Genomic DNA, 19,109 nt, shown 5'->3' with positions numbered 1-19,109 from the left:
TTGTATAAACATCTCAAGAATGATCAATGGAAACAGGATTCACCTGAGCTCAATTTCGAGTAGCATAGCAGAGTCTGCAAAAGAAGGTATTTCTGGTTTTAATTTTTTATAAATTTGTAAAAGAAATCTGAGCCTATTTTCGCTTTGTGGTATTATGTGTAGATTGATGAGGAAAAAAAATATTTAATTAATTTTAGAATAAGGCTGTAACGTAACAAAGTGGAAAATGTGAAGGGGTCTGAATTCTTGCCTATAAAGGATAAACATTTAAAAAGTTTCAATTTTTATTAAATTCGCTGAGGAGGATGGTCTTCCTCTGAGGAGCCTCCACGGCTCTATGCCACTACACGCTCAGCCATGCATTGAACATTGCAGTATTTTTTATGAACAGTGATTGAGTTGGAGTGCCTTCAGAAAGTATTCATACCCCTTGACTTATTTCTAATTTTCTTATTTCTAAATCCTCACATAATCATGCAAAATCCCCATAATGACAAAGGGAAAACATGTTTTTAGAAATGTTTGCTAATATACAATGCTCAAAAAAATAAAGGGAACACTTAAACAACACAATGTAACTCCCAAGTCAATCACACTTCTGTGAAATCAAACTGTCCACTTAGGAAGCAACACTGATTGACAATAAATTTCACATGCTGTTGTGCAAATGGAATAGACAACAGGTGGAAATTATAGGCAATTAGCAAGACACCCCCAATAAAGGAGTGGTTCTGCAGGTGGGGACCACAGACCACTTCTCAGTTCCTATGCTTCCTGGCTGATGTTTTGGTCACTTCTGAATGCTGGCGGTGCTTTCACTCTAGTGGTAGCATGAGACGGAGTCTACAACCCACACAAGTGGTTCAGGTAGTGCAGCTCATCCAGGAGGGCACATCAATGCGAGCTGTGGCAAGGTTTGCTGTGTCTGTCAGCGTAGTGTCCAGAGCATGGAGGCGCTATCAGGAGACAGGCCAGTACATCAGGAGACGTGGAGGAGGCCGTAGGAGGGCAACAACCCAGCAGCAGGACCGCTACCTCCTCCTTTGTGCAAGAAGGAGCAGGAGGAGCACTGCCAGAGCCCTGCAAAATGACCTCCAGCAGGCCACAAATGTGCATGTGTCTGCTCAAACGGTCAGAAACAGACTCCATGAGAGTGGTATGAGGGCCCGACGTCCACAGGTGGGGGTTGTGCTTACAGCTCAACACCGTGCAGGACGTTTGGCATTTGCCAGAGAACACCAAGATTGGCAAATTCGCCACTGGCGCCCTGTGCTCTTCACAGATGACAGCAGGTTCACACTGAGCACGTGACAGAGTCTGGAGACGCCGTGGAGAATGTTCTGCTGCCTGCAACATCCTCCAGCATGACCGGTTTGGCGGTGGGTCAGTCATGGTGTGGGGTGGCATTTCTTTGGGGGGGCCGCACAGCCCTCCATGTGCTCGCCAGAGGTAGCCTGACTGCCATTAGGTACCGAGATGAGATCCTCAGACCCCTTGTGAGACCATATGCTGGTGCGGTTGGCCCTGGGTTCCTCCTAATGCAAGACAATGCTAGACCTCATGTGGCTGGAGTGGGTCAGCAGTTCCTGCAAGAGGAAGGCATTGATGCTATGGACTGGCCCGCCCGTTCCCCAGACCTGAATCCAATTGAGCACATCTGGGACATCATGTCTAGCTCCATCCACCAGACTGTCCAGGAGTTGTCGGAATCCAATTGAGCACATCTGGGACATCATGTCTAGCTCCATCCACCAGACTGTCCAGGAGTTGGCGGATGCTTTAGTCCAGGTCTGGGAGGAGATCCCTCAGGAGACCATCCGCCACCTCATCAGGAGCATGCCCAGGCATTGTAGGGAGGTCATACAGGCACGTGGAGGCCACACACACTACTGAGCCTCATTTTGACTTGTTTTAAGGACATTACATCAAAGTTGGATCAGCCTGTAGTGTGGTTTTCCACTTTCATTTTGAGTGTGACTCCAAATCCAGACCTCCATGGGTTGATAAATTGGATTTCCATTGATTATTTTTGCGTGATTTTGTTGTCAGCACATTCAACTATGTAAAGAAAAAAGTATTTAATAAGATTATTTCATTCATTCAGATTTAGGATGTGTTATTTTAGTGTTCCCTTTATTTTTTTGAGCAGTATATATTAAAAAAATGAAGTACAGAAATATCTGATTTTCATAAGTATTCACACCCCTGAGTCAATACTTTGTGGAAGCACCTTGGGCAGTGATTACAGGTGTGAGTCTTTCTGGGTAAGTCTAAGAGTTTTCCACATCTGGGTTGTGCAACATTTGCCCATTATTATTTTCAAAATTCTTCAAGTTTTGTCAAATTAGGTGTTGATCATTGCTAGACAACCATTTTCAGGTCTTGCCATAGATTTAAACAGATTTTTTAAGTCAAAACTAACCAGGCCACTCAGGAACATTCACTATCTTTGTAAGTAACTCAAGTGAAGGTTTGGCCTTGAGTTTTAAGTTATCGTCCTGCTGAAAGGTGAATTCATCTCCCAATGTCCGGTGGAAAGCAGATTGAACCAGGTTTTCCTCTAGGATTTTGCCTGTGCTTAGCTCCATTCCGTTTATTTTTAATCATGAAAAACTTTCCAGTCCTTAACCATTAAAAGCATAACCCATAACATGATGCAGCCACCACTATGCTTGAAAATATAGAGCTATGGAGTGCTTTGAAAGGCTGGTCCAACCATCATCCCGTAAACCCTAGACCCACTCCAATTCGCATACCGCCCCTAACAGATGACACCATCTCAATCGTACTCCACACTCCCCTGTCCCACCTGGACAAAAGGAACACCTATGTGAGAATGCTGTGCATTGACTACAGCTCGGCGTTCAACACCATAGTGCCCACAAAGGTCATCACTAAGCTAAGGACTCTGGGACTAAACACCTCTCTGCCTATGGATCCTGGACTTCCTGACGGGCCACCCCCAGGTGGTAAGGGTAGGCAACAACACATCTGCCATGCTGATCCTCAACACGGGGCCCCATCCTGTAGTGTGGTACCAGGACCACAACCTCTCCCTCAACGTGAGCAAGACAAAAGAGATGATTGTGGACTACAGGAAAAGGAGGGCCGAACCAGCCCCCATTCACATCGATGGGGCTGTAGTGGAGCGTGTCGAGAGCTTCAAGTTCCTTGGTGTCCACGTCACCAACAAACTATCATGGTCCAAACACACAGAGAAAGTCGTGAAGATGGCACGATAACGCCTTATCCCCCTCAGGACACTGAAAAGACTGGCTCTATTGATACACCACCCAAAGTGTAATTAATAACTTCACCATGCTCAAAGGGATATTCAATGTCTCTTTTTTTAATATTACCCATCTACCAATAGGTGCCCGTCTTTTTAAGGCATTGGAAAACCTCCCTGGTCTTTATTGTTAGTCTGTGTTTGAAATTCACTGCTCGATTGAGGGACCTTACAATTATCTGTATGTGTGGGGTACAGAGATGAGGTAGTCATTTAAACATAATGTTAAACACTATTATTGCACACAGTGAGTCCCTGTAACTTATTATGTGACTTATTTTTAGCCTTGCCATTACAAAGTGGTTGAATACTTATTGACTCAAGACATTTCAGCTTTTCTTTTTTTATTAATTGTAAATATTTCGAAAAACATATTTCCACTCTGAGATTATGGGGTATTGCTGACAAAATATCTACATTTAATTCATTTTAAATTCAGGCTGTAATACAACAAAATGTGGAAAAAGTCAAGGGGTGTGAATACTTTCTGAAGGCACTGTATATTATTAGCCTAAATTGACTATCCAATCTACTCACCACAGTAAGAATAGTAGGCTATCTTACATAAGTCTGCGAATGCAATGAAAGATGCATGGGATGCTTTATTATAAAGTTGCATTTTTATGGTGAAAATTTGCTTCCCCAAACTTAAATCATGCGCTGCCTATGGGAGCGAGGAGGACAGAGGAAAAGAGAGAGACCCGACTCAACTCAAACTAAACTGTTTATTGTCCAGCTATTCTGCTCCAACTCCAAACCCCTACAACTGAAAAGATAAGAGCATATCACCGCTTTAAAAACAGAGCTGAGTGCTCTCCATACAGAATTGTTCCCATATATTCTATAAATATCCAATGTTTTTTTTGTCTACCCTACCCCAAACCCATGATCATTTATATCAATAATGTAATTAAATATTTATTTATTTGACATATTGCAGTTTTACCATCTCACCAACTGGGGGTGCTGCAGCACCTCCAGCACCCATACTTCGCATGTCTATGTCCGTATGCAAATGCATGTTCACACACACAAATAAACAGTCTTGCACATCAGATATAAGCCCTTTGTTTACTATACAATGTGAAGGAACAGTCACAATCACAGATCAGACAGATAGACATACCAAAGTGATCTGCATGTATTATCCAGCTCATCATTGACACCATTTGGCCAAGAGGCAGAAGAACAGCTGTATCTGAGGGGTTTGTTATAATATTTCCAGTATCGGACAGGAAATTAATGAGAAGATTAATGTACATTTTCACAATTCTCAAGATGCTCACAGAAATGCTGACTTGCAGGGCAGCTAGCTATGTATATTAGTGGCTACTCTGTGATGCCACAGAACAGTGCAGTATCAAACCTATTGAGCGGTGTCTCTTAAAAGGGGTCTGAATACTTCCCGAATGCACATCATGGTCTTGCAGATTGATGATTAGTGTATGGAGGACAGGACCTTGCAATTTATTTGATTAGGGAATACTGCTCAGCTATGGTACTGGTGTTATTTAAATCTGGACAAAGAAAACTGCATTAATAAGAATTGACTGGCTACTACAAGCCATGTAAAGTCAATGCCGCCACTACAGAACTTGGTCACCTTTGTTAGAGCATGATATTCACGAAGGACCGAAAAATATGAGGAACCGTATTCCTGCATTGCCCAAAGTAGGCATATATCTGTAGAAAAGTCATTACAAGCAGATGAGGAAATATCAAATATATTTGTTATAGCTTCTGTTCCCACCCTACATTTTATACTTGACAATATATTAATCATATTAATCATATAATAAAACCTACGTTTTTCAGATTTTCAGTTGATAACTCAAAAAATATTGTAGTTGTTGAAAGACTTATTAAACTACAGTATCCATAGACGTGTCTCTGAATTTGTACGTCATCAATTTGCCTACAACGAAAACGAATACCTCTGCAGTGGTTAACTGGGAGGTGGTGTCCTTTTAATTTACAACACTAAATATTACGATTATTATATTTTACTGGCGTGAAAATCACTTAACAGGGGGTAAGTTACCTGAATTACTATATGTTTTCATATGAGATATGATATAGCTTTAGAGGACTTGCGACTAAAAACTGAACACATTTCATCCGGCCTAGTTTGGACGTTGCGCCATATTGAATGTAACCGCTAGCTAAGGATGTAGGTAACTAGCTATCATTTTCTTCTGCTGGTCATTTAGCATAACTCTTGTGTATGCTACTAACTACGATTGTTGATGTGACATAGGTATTTTCATGGGTAATATCCTTATTTCTTACACTTCCAATGTCAACTACCAATCTTTTTTAACTAGTTACAGTAACGTTAACCACACACATTTGGACGGTCGGTAGCGCGAACAAACTAGTAGGTAAGCCTCTTACAGTTAACATGTTGTAGTTATCTAGCTAATTGCTCTGTTATGATTTATAAATTTGTCTTTTAATGTAGTTAGCGACCTATAATATGTTTGTGTTGCTAAACTATCAAGTTCAGGCCGTTTTCACATGACTGAATTCAATCGACCCCTCAAACTAAACTCTGCACTTCAAAGTCAGTTCCACTGTATTTTTTTCATTGTTCCCCTCTAATCGTGGACTTAGTTAGACCTAGGACACCATGTGGGTGCAATAAATTATCAAGTAAAACAGAAAATCTGCAAGCTCCGGGGACCTCGTAGGGTAAGAGTTGCAATAGGCGCAAATCTATGTCTGTGTTGAATGTCTTTACCCATTAGTCTCCCGAGATGAGCAGTTCAGAGGAAGTGTCATGGATCTCCTGGTTTTGTGGACTGAGGGGAAACGAGTTTTTCTGTGAGGTCAGTATCTACCAACACCCAGAGCAATATTGTCACTCATTGACCAAAAAGTTAATGTCAGCTAAGACATGGGTGGCCAACCCTTATCCTGTGTGTGCAAAAACCTGATTCGGCTAACCAAGGTCCTGATGGGCAGGTGGTGAGTTGAGGGCTGGAACAAAATCTTATTATTCACAGCCACCTCTTACTACACAAACTCTTTCAAGAAGGAACAGGTTTGATATTTATCTAATTTCTGTCACCCCTTCTGTCCTCTCATCCATTGACAGGTGGATGAGGACTACATCCAGGACAAGTTCAACCTGACTGGGCTCAATGAGCAGGTTCCCCACTACCGCCAGGCTCTGGACATGATCCTGGACCTAGAACCAGGTCAGACCAACTCCAGAACCATCTCTACTGCACTCGGAAGTACAGAACATTCCACACAATCTAAATCGGAATACCAATGTTATGGTTGCATCTAGGGTTGTGGCAGTCACAAAAATTGTCAGCTGGTGATTGTCAAACTAATAACTGGTTGGTCTCAGGGTAATTGACTGTTAATTAACTAAAACATATTTAGCATCTCCTGGCTTCCCAACAAGCCACAGATGCAGGCCTTTGGAACATCTACATTTTAAAGAGTCTTATATAGCATACACCTTCACAATAAATCCATTATTTATTTTAGACGGGTCTAAAGACTCATGATATGAAGAAAATGTAGTCTATTTCAAAAGAACAGAATATTGAGTTGTCCTTAAGTTAGGTCCTGATCTGGCTATGCCAAATGGCTGTGGGCTACACTAGTTCATTTAGCAGACAAACTTGCTTAGAATTCCGTGGCATTATTTTATAGTATCAGAACACCCATTTTTTTTAAACTATAGTATATTTAGTAAATATTTTATTTAATTAAGTAAGCATTTCATGCTAGGGTCTAAACCTGTTGTATTTGGCGCATGTGACATAAAATTTGATTTGATTTTAGCGTAAACTGCAGCTTAGATTGCAGCCCAAATAAATGCTTCAGAGTTCAAGTAACAGACACATCAACATCAACGGAGGAGACTCAGAGGAGACTGTGAATCAGGCCTTCGTGGTCGAACTGCTGCACCAAAACCACTACTAAAGGACAACAATAAGAATAGATTTGCTTGGGCCAAGAACACGAGCAATGGACATTAAACTGGTGGAAATCTGTCCTTTGGTCTGATGAGTCCAAATTTGAGATTTTTGGTTCCAACCGCCGTGTCTTTGTGAGACGAAGAGTTGGTGAACGGATGATCTCTGTATGTGGTTCCCACCGTGAACCGTGGAGGAGGAGATGTGGGGCTGGTGACACTGTCAGGGATTTATTTAGAATTCAATGCACACTTAACCAGCATGGCCATCTGGTTTGGGCTTAGTGGGACTATCATTTGTTTTTCAACAGAACAATGACCCAACACATCTCCATGCTGTGTAAGGGCTATTTGACCAAGAAGGAGAGTGATGGAGTGCTGCATCAGATGACCTGGCCTCCACAATCCCCCGACCTCAACCCAATTGAGATGGTTTGGGATGAGTTGGACTGCAGAGTAAAGGAAAAGCAGCCAACAAGTGCTCAGCATATGTGGGAACTCCTTCAAGACTGTTGGAAAAGCATTCCTCATGAAGCTGGTTGAGAGAATGCCAAGAGTGTGCAAAGCTGTCAAGGCAGAGGGTGGCTACTTTGAAGAATCTAAAATATATTTTGATTTAACACTTTCTTGATTACTACATGATTCCATTTGTGTTATTTCATAGTTGATGTCTTCATGATTATTCTACAATGTAGAAAAATAAAGAAAAACCCTTGAATGAGTAGGTGTGTCCAAACCTTTACTGGTACTGTAGGTACTCCTATATGATTAATTTAGAGTTATTAATGTAACTTTAGTTGTTCTACAAACGTTGGGCTATACCAGTGCCTTCGGAAATTATTCAGACCCCTTTACTTTCTCCACATTTTGTTAGGTTACAGCCTTATTCTAAAATTGATTGAATTGTTTTTTTCCCCCTCAATCTACACACAATACCCCATAATGACAAAGCAATAACAGGTTTTTAGAAATGTTTGCTAATTAATAAAAACAAACTGAAACATTTACTTTACTCAGTACTTTGTTGAAGCACCTTTGGCAGCAATTACAGCCTTGAGTCTTCTTGGGTATGATGCTACAAGCTTGGCACACCTGTATTTGGGGAGTTTCTCCCATTCTTTGCAGATCCTCTCAAGCTCTGTCAGGTTGGATGGGGAGTGTCGCTGCCCCGCTATTTTCAGGTCTATCCAGAGATAGTCGATGTGGGTTGAAATCTGGGCTCTGGCTGGACTACTCAAGGACATTCCGAGACTTGTCCTGAAGCCACTCCTGCGTTGTCTTGGCTGTGTGCTTAGGGTCGTTGTCCTGTTGGAAGGTGAACTAGATCTCTCTGTACTCTGCTCCATTCACGTTTCCCTCGATCCCAGTCCCTGCCGCTGAAAAACATCCCCACAACATGAACATGCCACTACCATGCTTCACCGTAGGGATGGTGCCAGGTTTCCTCCAGACGTGACTCTTGGCATTCACACCGTAGAGTTCAATCTTGGTTTCATCAGACTAGAGAATCTTGTTTCTCATGGTCTGAGAGTCTTTTAGGTGTCTTTTGGCAAAATCCAAGTGGGCTGTCATGTACCTTTTTACTGAGGAGTGGCTTCCGTCTCGCCACTCTACATTAAAGGCCTGATTGGTGGAGTGCTGCTGAGATGGTTGTCCTTCTGGAAGGTTCTCCCATCTCTACAGAGGAATCTGGAGTTCTGTCAGTTACCATCGGGTTCTGGGTCACCTCTCTGACCAAGACCCTTCTTGCCCAATTGCACAGTTTGGCCGGGCGGCCAGCTCTAGGAATAGTCTTGGTGGTTCCAAACTTCTTCCATTTTAAGAATGATGGAGGCCACTGTGTTCTTGGGCACCTTGAATGCTGCAGACATTTTATGGTACCCTTCCCCGGATCTGTTCCTCAGCACAATCCTGTCTCGGAGCTCTACATAAATTCCTTTGACCTCTTGGCTTGGTTTTGTGGGACCTTACATAGACAGGTGTGTCCCTTTCCAAATCATGTCCAATCAATTGAATTTTCCACAGGTGGACTTCAATCAAGTTGTTGAAAGATCTCAAGCATGATCAATGGAAACAAGATGCACCTGAGCTCAATTTCGAGTCTCATAGCAAAGGGTCTGAATATTTATGTAAATAAGGTATTTCTGTTTTTTATTGTCAATACATTTGCAAAAATGTCAACCTGTTTTTGGCCTCGTCGTTTATGGGGTATTGTGTGTAGATTGCTGAGGATTTGATTTAAAAAAAGAAAAATATCAATTTTAGATTAAGCTGGTAACGTAATACAATGTGGAAAAAGGCAAGGGGTTTGAATACTTTCCGAAGGCACTGTATGTTTAGATTTTTAATACATTGTAAGGCTGCATGATGCGACTGTAATGATGATTTGAAAAGGTTTCTTGAAATACATGAGCTCTGCTTCATACACACTTCATTAGTCTCTCATTCACAATTTGACGAGCACTTGAGAATGCCTTGAATTTTAACTGCGGCATCCCCTTTGGCCGTAATGCACCCTAAAAGAATCCATGCCTTTTGTGGCCAGTGGCCGTTTTGCCCTCCTCCCATCACGTGATCGGGTCTTTCTCACAGGCTACAGGTGAAGACCGACACATCAGGGACGCTACTGTGCGCGTCCTTATCCATTTCCGAGGTGCACGTTGAAGATATTGGAAGAACTGTCCACATTTACTTTTTGTCAGCCAAAAAGATGAGTAGGCCTAATGAACAGCAAAGCACTGGCCTATGTCAATCTACTATCCCCCATAGTATAAAAGTCGACCTATTCTGTGCGAGGAAATAAATATTCCAAACATAGTCTGGGCAGTTGTGGGATGCAATAGATCCCAAATTAATACAACTAGCATTAAAAAAAACTGTTTTACGCAATGTGGCTGACGCAACAGATCAGAACGTTTTAGCTTAAAATGTTGATAAACTATTAGGCTATTTCTTCACATTCATAAGCGCAGCAATGCAAACACGGCAGTAGGCTATAAGCGTGAATGTTCCATTATCAAAAGTGACAGCAAATGCGATTATGCATGTAATGTTTTAATTATAAATGCATTTTTATGTTAAATTATCTTCCCCAAACTTGGAACTCATGCACTGCTTGTGTATGCCAGTTAGGCTCTATACCCCTTGTAAAGCGGATTCAGGTGCTTACTTTTAAGAAGTTATTAGGCCACTTTTTGTTGTGATATAAACCTTATCAAAACATATCGGGCTAGGCGGCGACTGATTTTTGAAAAAGTCGCAATAAAAAGGCAGTAATTTGGCTGGGCATCATTCACAAGTGATAAGCTAATATTGTGACCCATCAGACTATTCTTGATTTAATCTTGTCTTGACATCTACTAAATATGTGTGAAATTTGATTTAGAATGGACCATTATCATGCACCTGTCTCTAAAGCCTTACAGAGTACAGACGAGTTTGTTATTAAGGCACATTTAAGTTCACATGTTCAAGAAGGGATTTCTGCAGGAAAGACATTAAAGTTTAAATTCCTCTCCTGTGAAGTAGTGACCTGTGTCATATGCCCAGCTTTCTGTAATGTGTCACAGTTATGTACATGTACACAATTCTGCTTTCGTGAGTAATCTTTAAATCAAATCAACATATGAATGGCCTCTTCCCCTATCTCTTATAACCTGTTCCCTCCTCTCTCTGTTTTACAGATGAGGAGCTGGAGGACAACCCTAACCAGAGTGACCTCATAGAGCAGGCAGCAGAGATGCTCTATGGGCTGATCCATGCACGATACATCCTCACCAACAGGGGCATCGCTCAGATGGTACAGCAACTACCCTTTTCTGTTTCCAATGTTTGTTGAAAGGCTGCATGTCAAATGTATGCAGCATGTCAATTGTATGCCGCATTTCTCTGGAAACGTTTTTCACGTTTCTCCATCTCTTTTTCTCAGTTGGAGAAGTATCAGCAAGGGGACTTTGGCTACTGTCCCCGAGTCTATTGTGAGAACCAGCCCATGCTTCCCATTGGTGAGTGTGTGTTGGTCTTGTTTGAACCATTACCACTCAGTTGACACTGTGGTTGTTTTGATCCACCTCAGAGCACTATTTGCATCATGGCTTTGCATGTTCATAGGTCAGTCTTTGTCATCCAGACACATTGCAGCATTCATAACCCAAACTATGCAAAGCAGATCCTCTATGCAGTACAGTATCTCTGAATCCTCTGTGTAAGGTTTTAATGTATCATATCACAACCATGTCAGATCCAGTCTAATGTCCAAGAGACACCTGGATGAATACAATAGTGTGCTCGAGCATTTCATAATAACTTCAGACCAGTAATGTCTAAATTCTTCCCCCTCTCCGTCCCCCTATCCCTCCCTAGGTCTGTCGGACATTCCAGGCGAGGCTATGGTGAAGCTGTACTGCCCTAAGTGTATGGACGTGTACACTCCCAAGTCCTCCCGGCACCACCACACGGACGGGGCCTACTTCGGCACTGGATTCCCCCACATGCTCTTTATGGTGCACCCCGAGTACAGGCCCAAGAGGCCCGCCAACCAGTTTGTGCCTAGGTCAGTACAACTGTGTCACCCTTCAATAGGGATGTGCATTTTCGAGTCATGCCAACATAATGCACTGAAAGCAAAAGGGTCCTAGATCAATTTCTACTCACTGATAACAGATAACTTTCTAAGAAATTCCAAGTACATACCAAAGAGTCATGTAAAATAAATGTTACCATAATCTCTTTATAGACCCCTATCACACTATCATCAAGATGTAATGAATTCTCATGTCCTCACAACAGGCTCTATGGATTCAAGATCCACCCCATGGCTTACCAGCTCCAGCTGCAAGCAGCCTCCAGCTTCAAGAGCCCTGTCAAAGCCATCCGCTAAAGCCCAGAGAGGGAGTGGGAGAAAGAGAAAGGGATGATTGAGGAGACGGGTCATCTGCACAAAGCTCCATACAGATGCCTCCTCTCTGTCCTGTAGACTTTGTTATTTAGTTTAGATTAGGATGATTGAGAACAATGTGTAAAGACAAAAACGCCCAGCTTTCTTTCCCAAACCCTTACACACACATTTAGGATTCCATGCATCTACGTTACCAAACTCATCAGTGCCGAAACATAAAAGGGGTAGGGGAAGAAAGTCCATGGATGTTATTGGATTTGACACTGCTGTTTCTTTCAGTGATATTACCATATGTTGCCCCTATGAACTCGTTCCACGTTGAGTTGTTTTCGGTCCTGTCTTTGGCACAGTTTGGTAAAGGGTCATGGTAGACCATCACCACTGGTTGAATAACAATTCCTCTGCTACCCCCATACCCATGTACACTGTGGCTGGCACTCAGAGACCGCTTGGTTGATGATAAGGACAAAGTCTGTCACTAAGGGTGTTGCCATTTCACCTCTTCTGTAAACCATTGTTTTACCAAGGCACTCGTGCAGGCTTGTATCACTCTTTTATTGTGTGATACTCAGAGGCCAGTGTGTCAAGGCGGTCATTCACAATACAAGTGTTCTGTCAAATTTGCCTTAAACTTTGAGAAACTGCACAGGTGCTGTGGTTTACAGGAAGTGCACCTCTAGGACATAGTATAGCTGTGAATCTTTACACGCTAGATGTAGGATAGACACGAATAAACCTGAAATGAATGAAATGTTCTAGAATGACCAGGAAAATACATAACAACCCACCTGCTGTCTCTGTGTGTCACCCAAAACAACAGTCCTGTTTGTGAGGCACAGTGAGAATGTCAGCTCTGTCACATGTTGCTGGGTTAGTATCACTGCAAAAGTACACATCTCTCTCCACAACTGCACTGATTTAACTGGTGTCCCTCCACACATTATAGTAGTATTATTTATGTAAAATCTAGCGACAGAAAATCAGTTTTTATTTTGTGATGCAGTTGGGGTTTCAGCGCCCTACTACAGGTGTACATTTGATTCCTTGTTGCAAAAAGTAGAACTCTTGATATGTTTTGATCCAGAACAGTAAGGATGATTTGTCAAGATTATAATTAATGTAGGTCTGTTTTTTTTTGCAACTGTGGAAGTGACCAGGATTCAGAATTCTCAATAAACGTTGTTTTCTTTTCATACAATTATGTTGATTGGTTTATGTATAAATTAGATTGCAGAAATAACATAGTCACCATGACATTTTTGTAAAAAAATTAAATCCCTTGAAAGTATGGGACTACTGTATGTCCCTCTGAATCTTTTAAGAGACACCACTCACCACTCAATAGGTTAGATATTGCACTGTTCTGTTGCCTCACTGTGGCCAGTAGTGTACATAGCTGCCCTGCAAGTCAGCAGTTCTGTGGGCATCATGAGAATTGAGAAAATGTACATTCTCATACACCGATACCGGAAATATTGTAGCAAACCACACAGATACAGCTGTACTTCTGCCTCTTGGCTAAATGGTGTCAATGATGAGCTGGAGAATACGTGTAGACCATTTTGAAATGTCTGTGATCTGTGAAGGAGAGCGATGGAGTGCTGCATCAGATGACCTGGCCTCCACAATCACCCGACCTCAACCCAATTGAGATGGTTTGGGATGAGTTGGACCGCAGACCGCAGCATATGTGGGAACTCCTTCAAGACTGTTGGAAAAACATTTCAGGTGAAGCTGGTTGAGAGAATGCCAAGAGTGTGCAAAGCTGTCATCAAGGAAAAGGGTGGCTACATTGACTGGTACTGTACGTCAGAGTATCATTGGAGAAATGGATTTTGGGAAAAGGCTATTTTCTTGCCTGCCAAAATCCCACTTTCCCCTTCAATCTTGGGACTGCAAGGCCTGGCATACTTCAGAATAATTTTGGTAGCTCATGTTGACCAGTAGTGTGTGCCACAGAAAGTATTTTATTCTAGACACAAAATTAAGGAAATTAGAAGGGGGGGATTTCGGCAAGGCTATTTTCTTGCATGCCGAAATATCCCTCCCCCCCTTTTATCTTGGGACTGCAAGGCCTGGCACACTTCAGAATCATTTTTGGTGACCTATTATGCCCTCTGATGTGTGGCATAGGAAGTATTAGACTAGTCACAAAAGGAAGTGGTTATTTCAGCAATAATAGTTTTCAGAGCCCTCTACTGTTCTCTCTACCCATCCCCCAATCCCCCATCCCATCATGCTTTTCCCTCTAATGGCTTTTCCTACATTTTTTTAAACTTGTTTTCTGTTTTAGTTTTTAAGAATGTAGGTACAGTAGTAATAGTAACAATAATAAATCCAAACTTTGTACTCTGGGTGAAAAATAAATATATTAAGTCAACATGAGTGCATATCCATAATCATAGTAAACTGTTATAATAATAGAAAGATTTTTTAAAATAAATGTATAATAATTTAATAAACATAACTATGACTGTATTTGTATTTAGTATTTATTATGGATCCCCATTAGCTGCTGCCAAAGCAGCAGCTACTCTTCCTGGGGTCCAGCAAAATTAAGGCAGTTTATACAATTTAAAAACATTACATTACATTCACAGATTGCACAACACACTGTGTGCCGTCAGGCCCCTACTCCACCACTACCACATATCTACAGTACTAAATCCATATGTGTGTATGTTATCGTGTATGTGCATGTGTGTGTTTGCATATGCATGTGTCTGTGCCAATGTTTGTGTTGCTTCACAGTCCTCGCTGTTCCATAAGGTGTTTTATTATCTGTTTTTTAAATCTAATTTTACTGCTTGTGTCAGTTACTTGATGTGGAATAGAGTTCCATGTAGTCATGGCTCTATGTAGTACTCTGTGCCTCCCTTAGTCTGTTCTGGACTTGGGGATTTTGAAGAGACCTCTTGTGGCATGTCTTGTGGGCTGTTATGGATAATGGTATCCTGTGTGTATTTGTTTTCTCTCCTTCTGCCCTAGTCACAGGTGGCAGTCATCAGTCGCCAATCAGTCACCAATCTGAAGACACACCTGCTCCTTTTCATTTACCCAATCACATCCCCTTTCCCTTGGTTTATAAGAAACCCAATCAGTTGTCACTAGAGCCATCTCTCTTTTGTTTTTGTGCTCTTGTTTTAGTGGTAGTTCAAAATGGCAACTTTTGATTTGAAATCCTTTTTGGATAACCCTACGTGGGAGGTTTTTGACAAATGTCGTAGAGTTGATTTACTGACCTTGGCTGACCATTATTCTGCATCTATTCCGCAGAGTTTAGTTAAAGCAGAGGTTAAACAACTGGTGTTATGTTTTGTTGGAAGAGCAAGCGCTTGTGTTACCGCTGCCTGAGCCTACTACCCCTGTAGGGGATGTTGCTGCTCCTGTAAGCCCGCTGGTGTCTGAGAACGAGGGCGAGGCTAAAGCTCCAGCCACATTGCCCCATTTTTGAGCCACTCTCCCCACTGTCAAACCGTGGTGCCATGAGGGATGGCCGTTCGACACAGCTCCAACTGGAGGCGGAAGAGAGCCCAAATTAGGCGAGAAAATCTCCAGTTGGAAATGTGTCAAATTGAGGCAGAAAGAGAACAGCGGCAGTTGAAGTTCAAAATGCGCCAGATGGAACTGGAGGCAGAGACGGCGAGGCTAGCCTTCGTTCCTGCTGTGCCTGTTAGTGAGCCGTCCTCACCAGCTGTAGCTTCCAACACGTTGGACATTAGTAGGCAGATTGCCTTGGTACCTTTGTTCAGAGTCAGACTCCTATTGTGTTTTTGAACTTATAGCCGTAGCATTGAAATGGCCTGAAGAGGTATGGTGCCTATTACTTCAGTGTAAATGAACTGGTAAAGCCCAAGAGGTTCTCAGCGCTACCTCTTGAAGACAGTTTGAATTATGAAGTGGTCAAAGCTACTGTTCTTCGCGCCTATGAGCTTGTTCCTGAGGCATACTGTCAGGGCTGTGTCAATTCAATTCTGGTATCAGAACAAAATGTAACACTTGGCTACTGAATATATTTTCAGCTGTTTATTAATAGAATTAGTCAAGCAGAATAAATGGTAAATGCAATCTTCGTATATACGGGTTCACTGTAACACCTCGCAGGGCAAACAGAGAAATTACATAAGTTCTTCCTTAATACTTCTTGACAGACGTAGTTCCCTCTCCCTGAGGGCCTGTCATAGTAGAGGCTTGGGTGTGGTTTAGACTTACTCCAGCTTATCGTTGGCGTGCAGGCTGGTCCCAGCCTCTAGACGCATCTTTGTTGCCAAGCATAGTTGTCTTCTAGCTTATCTTCGTGTGTGTACCCGAGAGTCAGACACCCAAGGACAGTGCCTGTTCTTGTGCCACAGCCATTCTCCCCTCTATCAGTTCCTCACATACACCTGTCCTTGAGCGGCCCCACAACCAGGCATTGTGTGTGTGTGTGTGTGTGTGTGTCACGAGTCTACTCAGCCTACACTACTAGCCAGCAACCCTCCAGTTAGTCATGTCTATTATTTGTCGCTCAATCTATGTTAATACAATATAAACCTCTTATGTTTAGCATTAGTATTCATAAGTTATGCACCACAACTAATTTTATTATATACACTTAAATAGTTGTATTATATTGGTTATGCAAACAAATAGTTGGTTAAACCCTAACAATACCGACAGAGATTTAGGTCTCATAGAAAATCTTCTAGTAAGATTTATGTGGAATTTGCTAGAGACAAGGGAAATCTGATTGATAAATGGCATGTTGCTAACAAGGTAACTGATTTCAACTCTCTCCGGGAGTTAATCTTGTTGGAAGAATTTAAAAATTGCTTACCCGAACGCATTGTAGTTTACCTAAACTAACAAAATATCCTCCCTGTCAGAAGCGTCTGTTGGCAGACAAGTTTGTGTTGACCCACAAGAGCGTGTTTTCGGCTCATACTGAGAGTAGAGCCACTGAATTGCCTACTTTTAGCCCTAGTCGGCCTGCAGTACATCAAGCACGCCAGAAAAAATGAGGCTCAAACTCCTGATAGAAAACGTCAATCTTGTGTGTGTGCCACATTAACATGTTGAAAGCATACCACACCCGACCCATCACCCAGTTAGATAGTACCTGCCGCTGTTTTTGAACTGTCTCCTCTGCTTCTGCTGCTATGATAGTGGACTGTCATATTAATGATGTTGATGGATTAGAGTTGCGCAATACTCAGCAGCAGTGTGTTAGATTGCCCAACTCAGAAATGCTGGTGTCTCTCCAGTCAGGTCTGGTTCATTGAACGGAAGGACAGGCCGACGATATTGTGAGGCTACTCCACAGTTTTCCATGTCTCTTTAATGACGTTCCTACTCGCACATGTTGGAAATGCTGCCCCTATCAAGCAACACCCATATTGTGTCAACGGTTCTAAGAGGAAGATAATGAGGGATGAGGTGAGATATTTGTTGAAGAATGACCTGGCTACGCCGAGTTTAAGCCCTTGGAGTTCTCCTTGCATTCTGGTTCCTAAACCTGATGGTACGTCCAGGTTATGTACGGATTATCGAAAGGTAAATTCTGTCAATGCCAGATTTGTTCCCGTTACCCAGACTGGACGACTGTATCGACACTGTTGGTGCAGCTACGTATGTAACTAAATTAGATCTTTTAAAAGGTTACTGGCAGGTTCCGTTAACCTCGCGTGCTTCTGAGATTTCTGCCTTTGTGACCCCAGACAACTTCCTACAATACTCTGTCATGGCTTTTGGGATACGGAATGCACCAGCCAGTTTCCAACGACTGGTTAACTCGGTATTAACTGGCGTTCCAAATTGTAGTGCCTACCTTGATGATCTAGTGAATTATTCGTCTGAGTGGTCAGATCATGCTAACTCTCTAAGGGTAGTATGTGAGCGTTTGGCAGCTGCTTCTCTAACCCTGAACTTGGCAAAGTGCGAGTTTGGGAAGGCCACTGTTGCCTATCTCGGCAAAGAGGTCGGCCATGGACAGGTGCGCCCTGTTGATGCCAAGGTCTTGGCTATAACTGCGTTCCCCGCACCTACCGCCAGACGAGAGCTACGCCGCTTTTTAGGGATGGTTGGCTACTACCGTAGTATCTGTAAAAGTTTCTCTGCGGTAGTTGCTCCATTGACCGATTTGCTCAGTCTGGCTAGATTGTTTGAGTGGTCCCCTGATTGTCAGGTAGCTTTTGATACTGCTAAAGCACTCTTATGTAATACCCCTGTACTTGCTGCTCCGGATTTTGAACGACCGTTTAAACTTGAGGTAGATGCTAGTGCCAGAGGTGCTGGTGCTGAAACGCATGGATTTAAATAATTATGTTATAAGAAACCTATACTATTCCCTTGTTTCCTGTTTCTGCAGAAAAATACATGTAAAGATGTATAGACTACTTGACATTATGTTTTGCTAGATAACCTGAGCCAACTGTGCCACTTCTGTGGGGAGGTGGACAATAATGATGAAGACACTAACTGGGTAATTGCTTGTTCACTTCTAAAGGCACATTTTTAGTATGAATTTTCATAAGCAGTCCACCTGGTCATGCTGCTGCCCCAGTTTAAACTGTTCTGCTTGTGGCTATGGACCCTGACCTGTTCACCTGACATTCTACCTTGTCCCAGACCTGGTGTTTTCGACTCTCTGAAAAGCTAACTGACATTTACTCCTGAGGTGCTAACCTGTTGCACCCTCTACAACCACTGTGATTATAATTATTTGACCCTGCTGGTCATCTATGAACGTTTGAACATCTTCGCCATGTATTGTTATCATCTCCACCCGGCACAGCCAAAGAGGACTGGCCACCCCTCAGAGCCTGGTTCCTCTCTAGGTTTCTTCCTAGGTTTCTGCCTTTCTAGGGAGTTTTGCTAGCCACTGTGCTTCTACATCTGCATTACTTGCTGTTTGGGGTTTTAGGCTGGGTTTCTGTATAGCACTTTGTGACATCGGTTGATGTAAAAAGGGCTTTATAAATACTTTTGAATTGATTCTGGCCCTTGTACAG

General features: G+C 42.4%; 1 protein-coding gene across 3 annotated transcripts; it reads left to right on the top strand.

Annotated features, from left to right (window-relative positions):
- The first annotated feature begins 5,174 nt into the window (after window positions 1-5,174).
- Window positions 5,175-13,318, top strand: LOC106570061 (casein kinase II subunit beta). Of its 3 annotated transcripts, none has more exons than XM_014142011.3 (8): window positions 5,186-5,321; window positions 5,614-5,666; window positions 6,037-6,117; window positions 6,387-6,489; window positions 10,907-11,022; window positions 11,152-11,227; window positions 11,586-11,775; window positions 12,012-13,318. In XM_014142011.3, the coding sequence occupies exons 3-8, from the start codon at window positions 6,046-6,048 to the stop codon at window positions 12,100-12,102; spliced, it is 648 nt and encodes a 215-aa protein (XP_013997486.1). In that variant the 5' UTR covers window positions 5,186-5,321; window positions 5,614-5,666; window positions 6,037-6,045; the 3' UTR covers window positions 12,103-13,318. The 3 variants fall into 3 exon arrangements, with proteins under 3 accessions (XP_013997484.1, XP_013997486.1, XP_013997485.1); XM_014142010.3 differs by having other exon boundaries at window positions 5,614-5,670; XM_014142009.3 differs by lacking the exon at window positions 5,614-5,666 and having other exon boundaries at window positions 5,175-5,321.
- The last annotated feature ends 5,791 nt before the right edge of the window (window positions 13,319-19,109 follow it).

This window comes from Salmo salar, chromosome 14, assembly GCF_965601325.2.
Source record: "Salmo salar chromosome 14, fSalSal1, whole genome shotgun sequence".
Taxonomy (NCBI): domain Eukaryota; kingdom Metazoa; phylum Chordata; class Actinopteri; order Salmoniformes; family Salmonidae; genus Salmo; species Salmo salar.
This window is presented reverse-complemented; position numbering and strand designations above follow the sequence as displayed.

Coding starts and splice junctions, on each gene's coding strand:
- LOC106570061 (XM_014142009.3), top strand. CDS start 6,046: ATGAGCAGTTCAGAGGAAGTGTCATGGATCTCCTGGTTTTGTGGACTG. Junction 6,490..10,906: donor GATCCTGGACCTAGAACCAG/GTCAGACCAACT, acceptor TCTGTTTTACAG/ATGAGGAGCTGGAGGACAAC. Junction 11,776..12,011: donor GCCAACCAGTTTGTGCCTAG/GTCAGTACAACT, acceptor TCCTCACAACAG/GCTCTATGGATTCAAGATCC.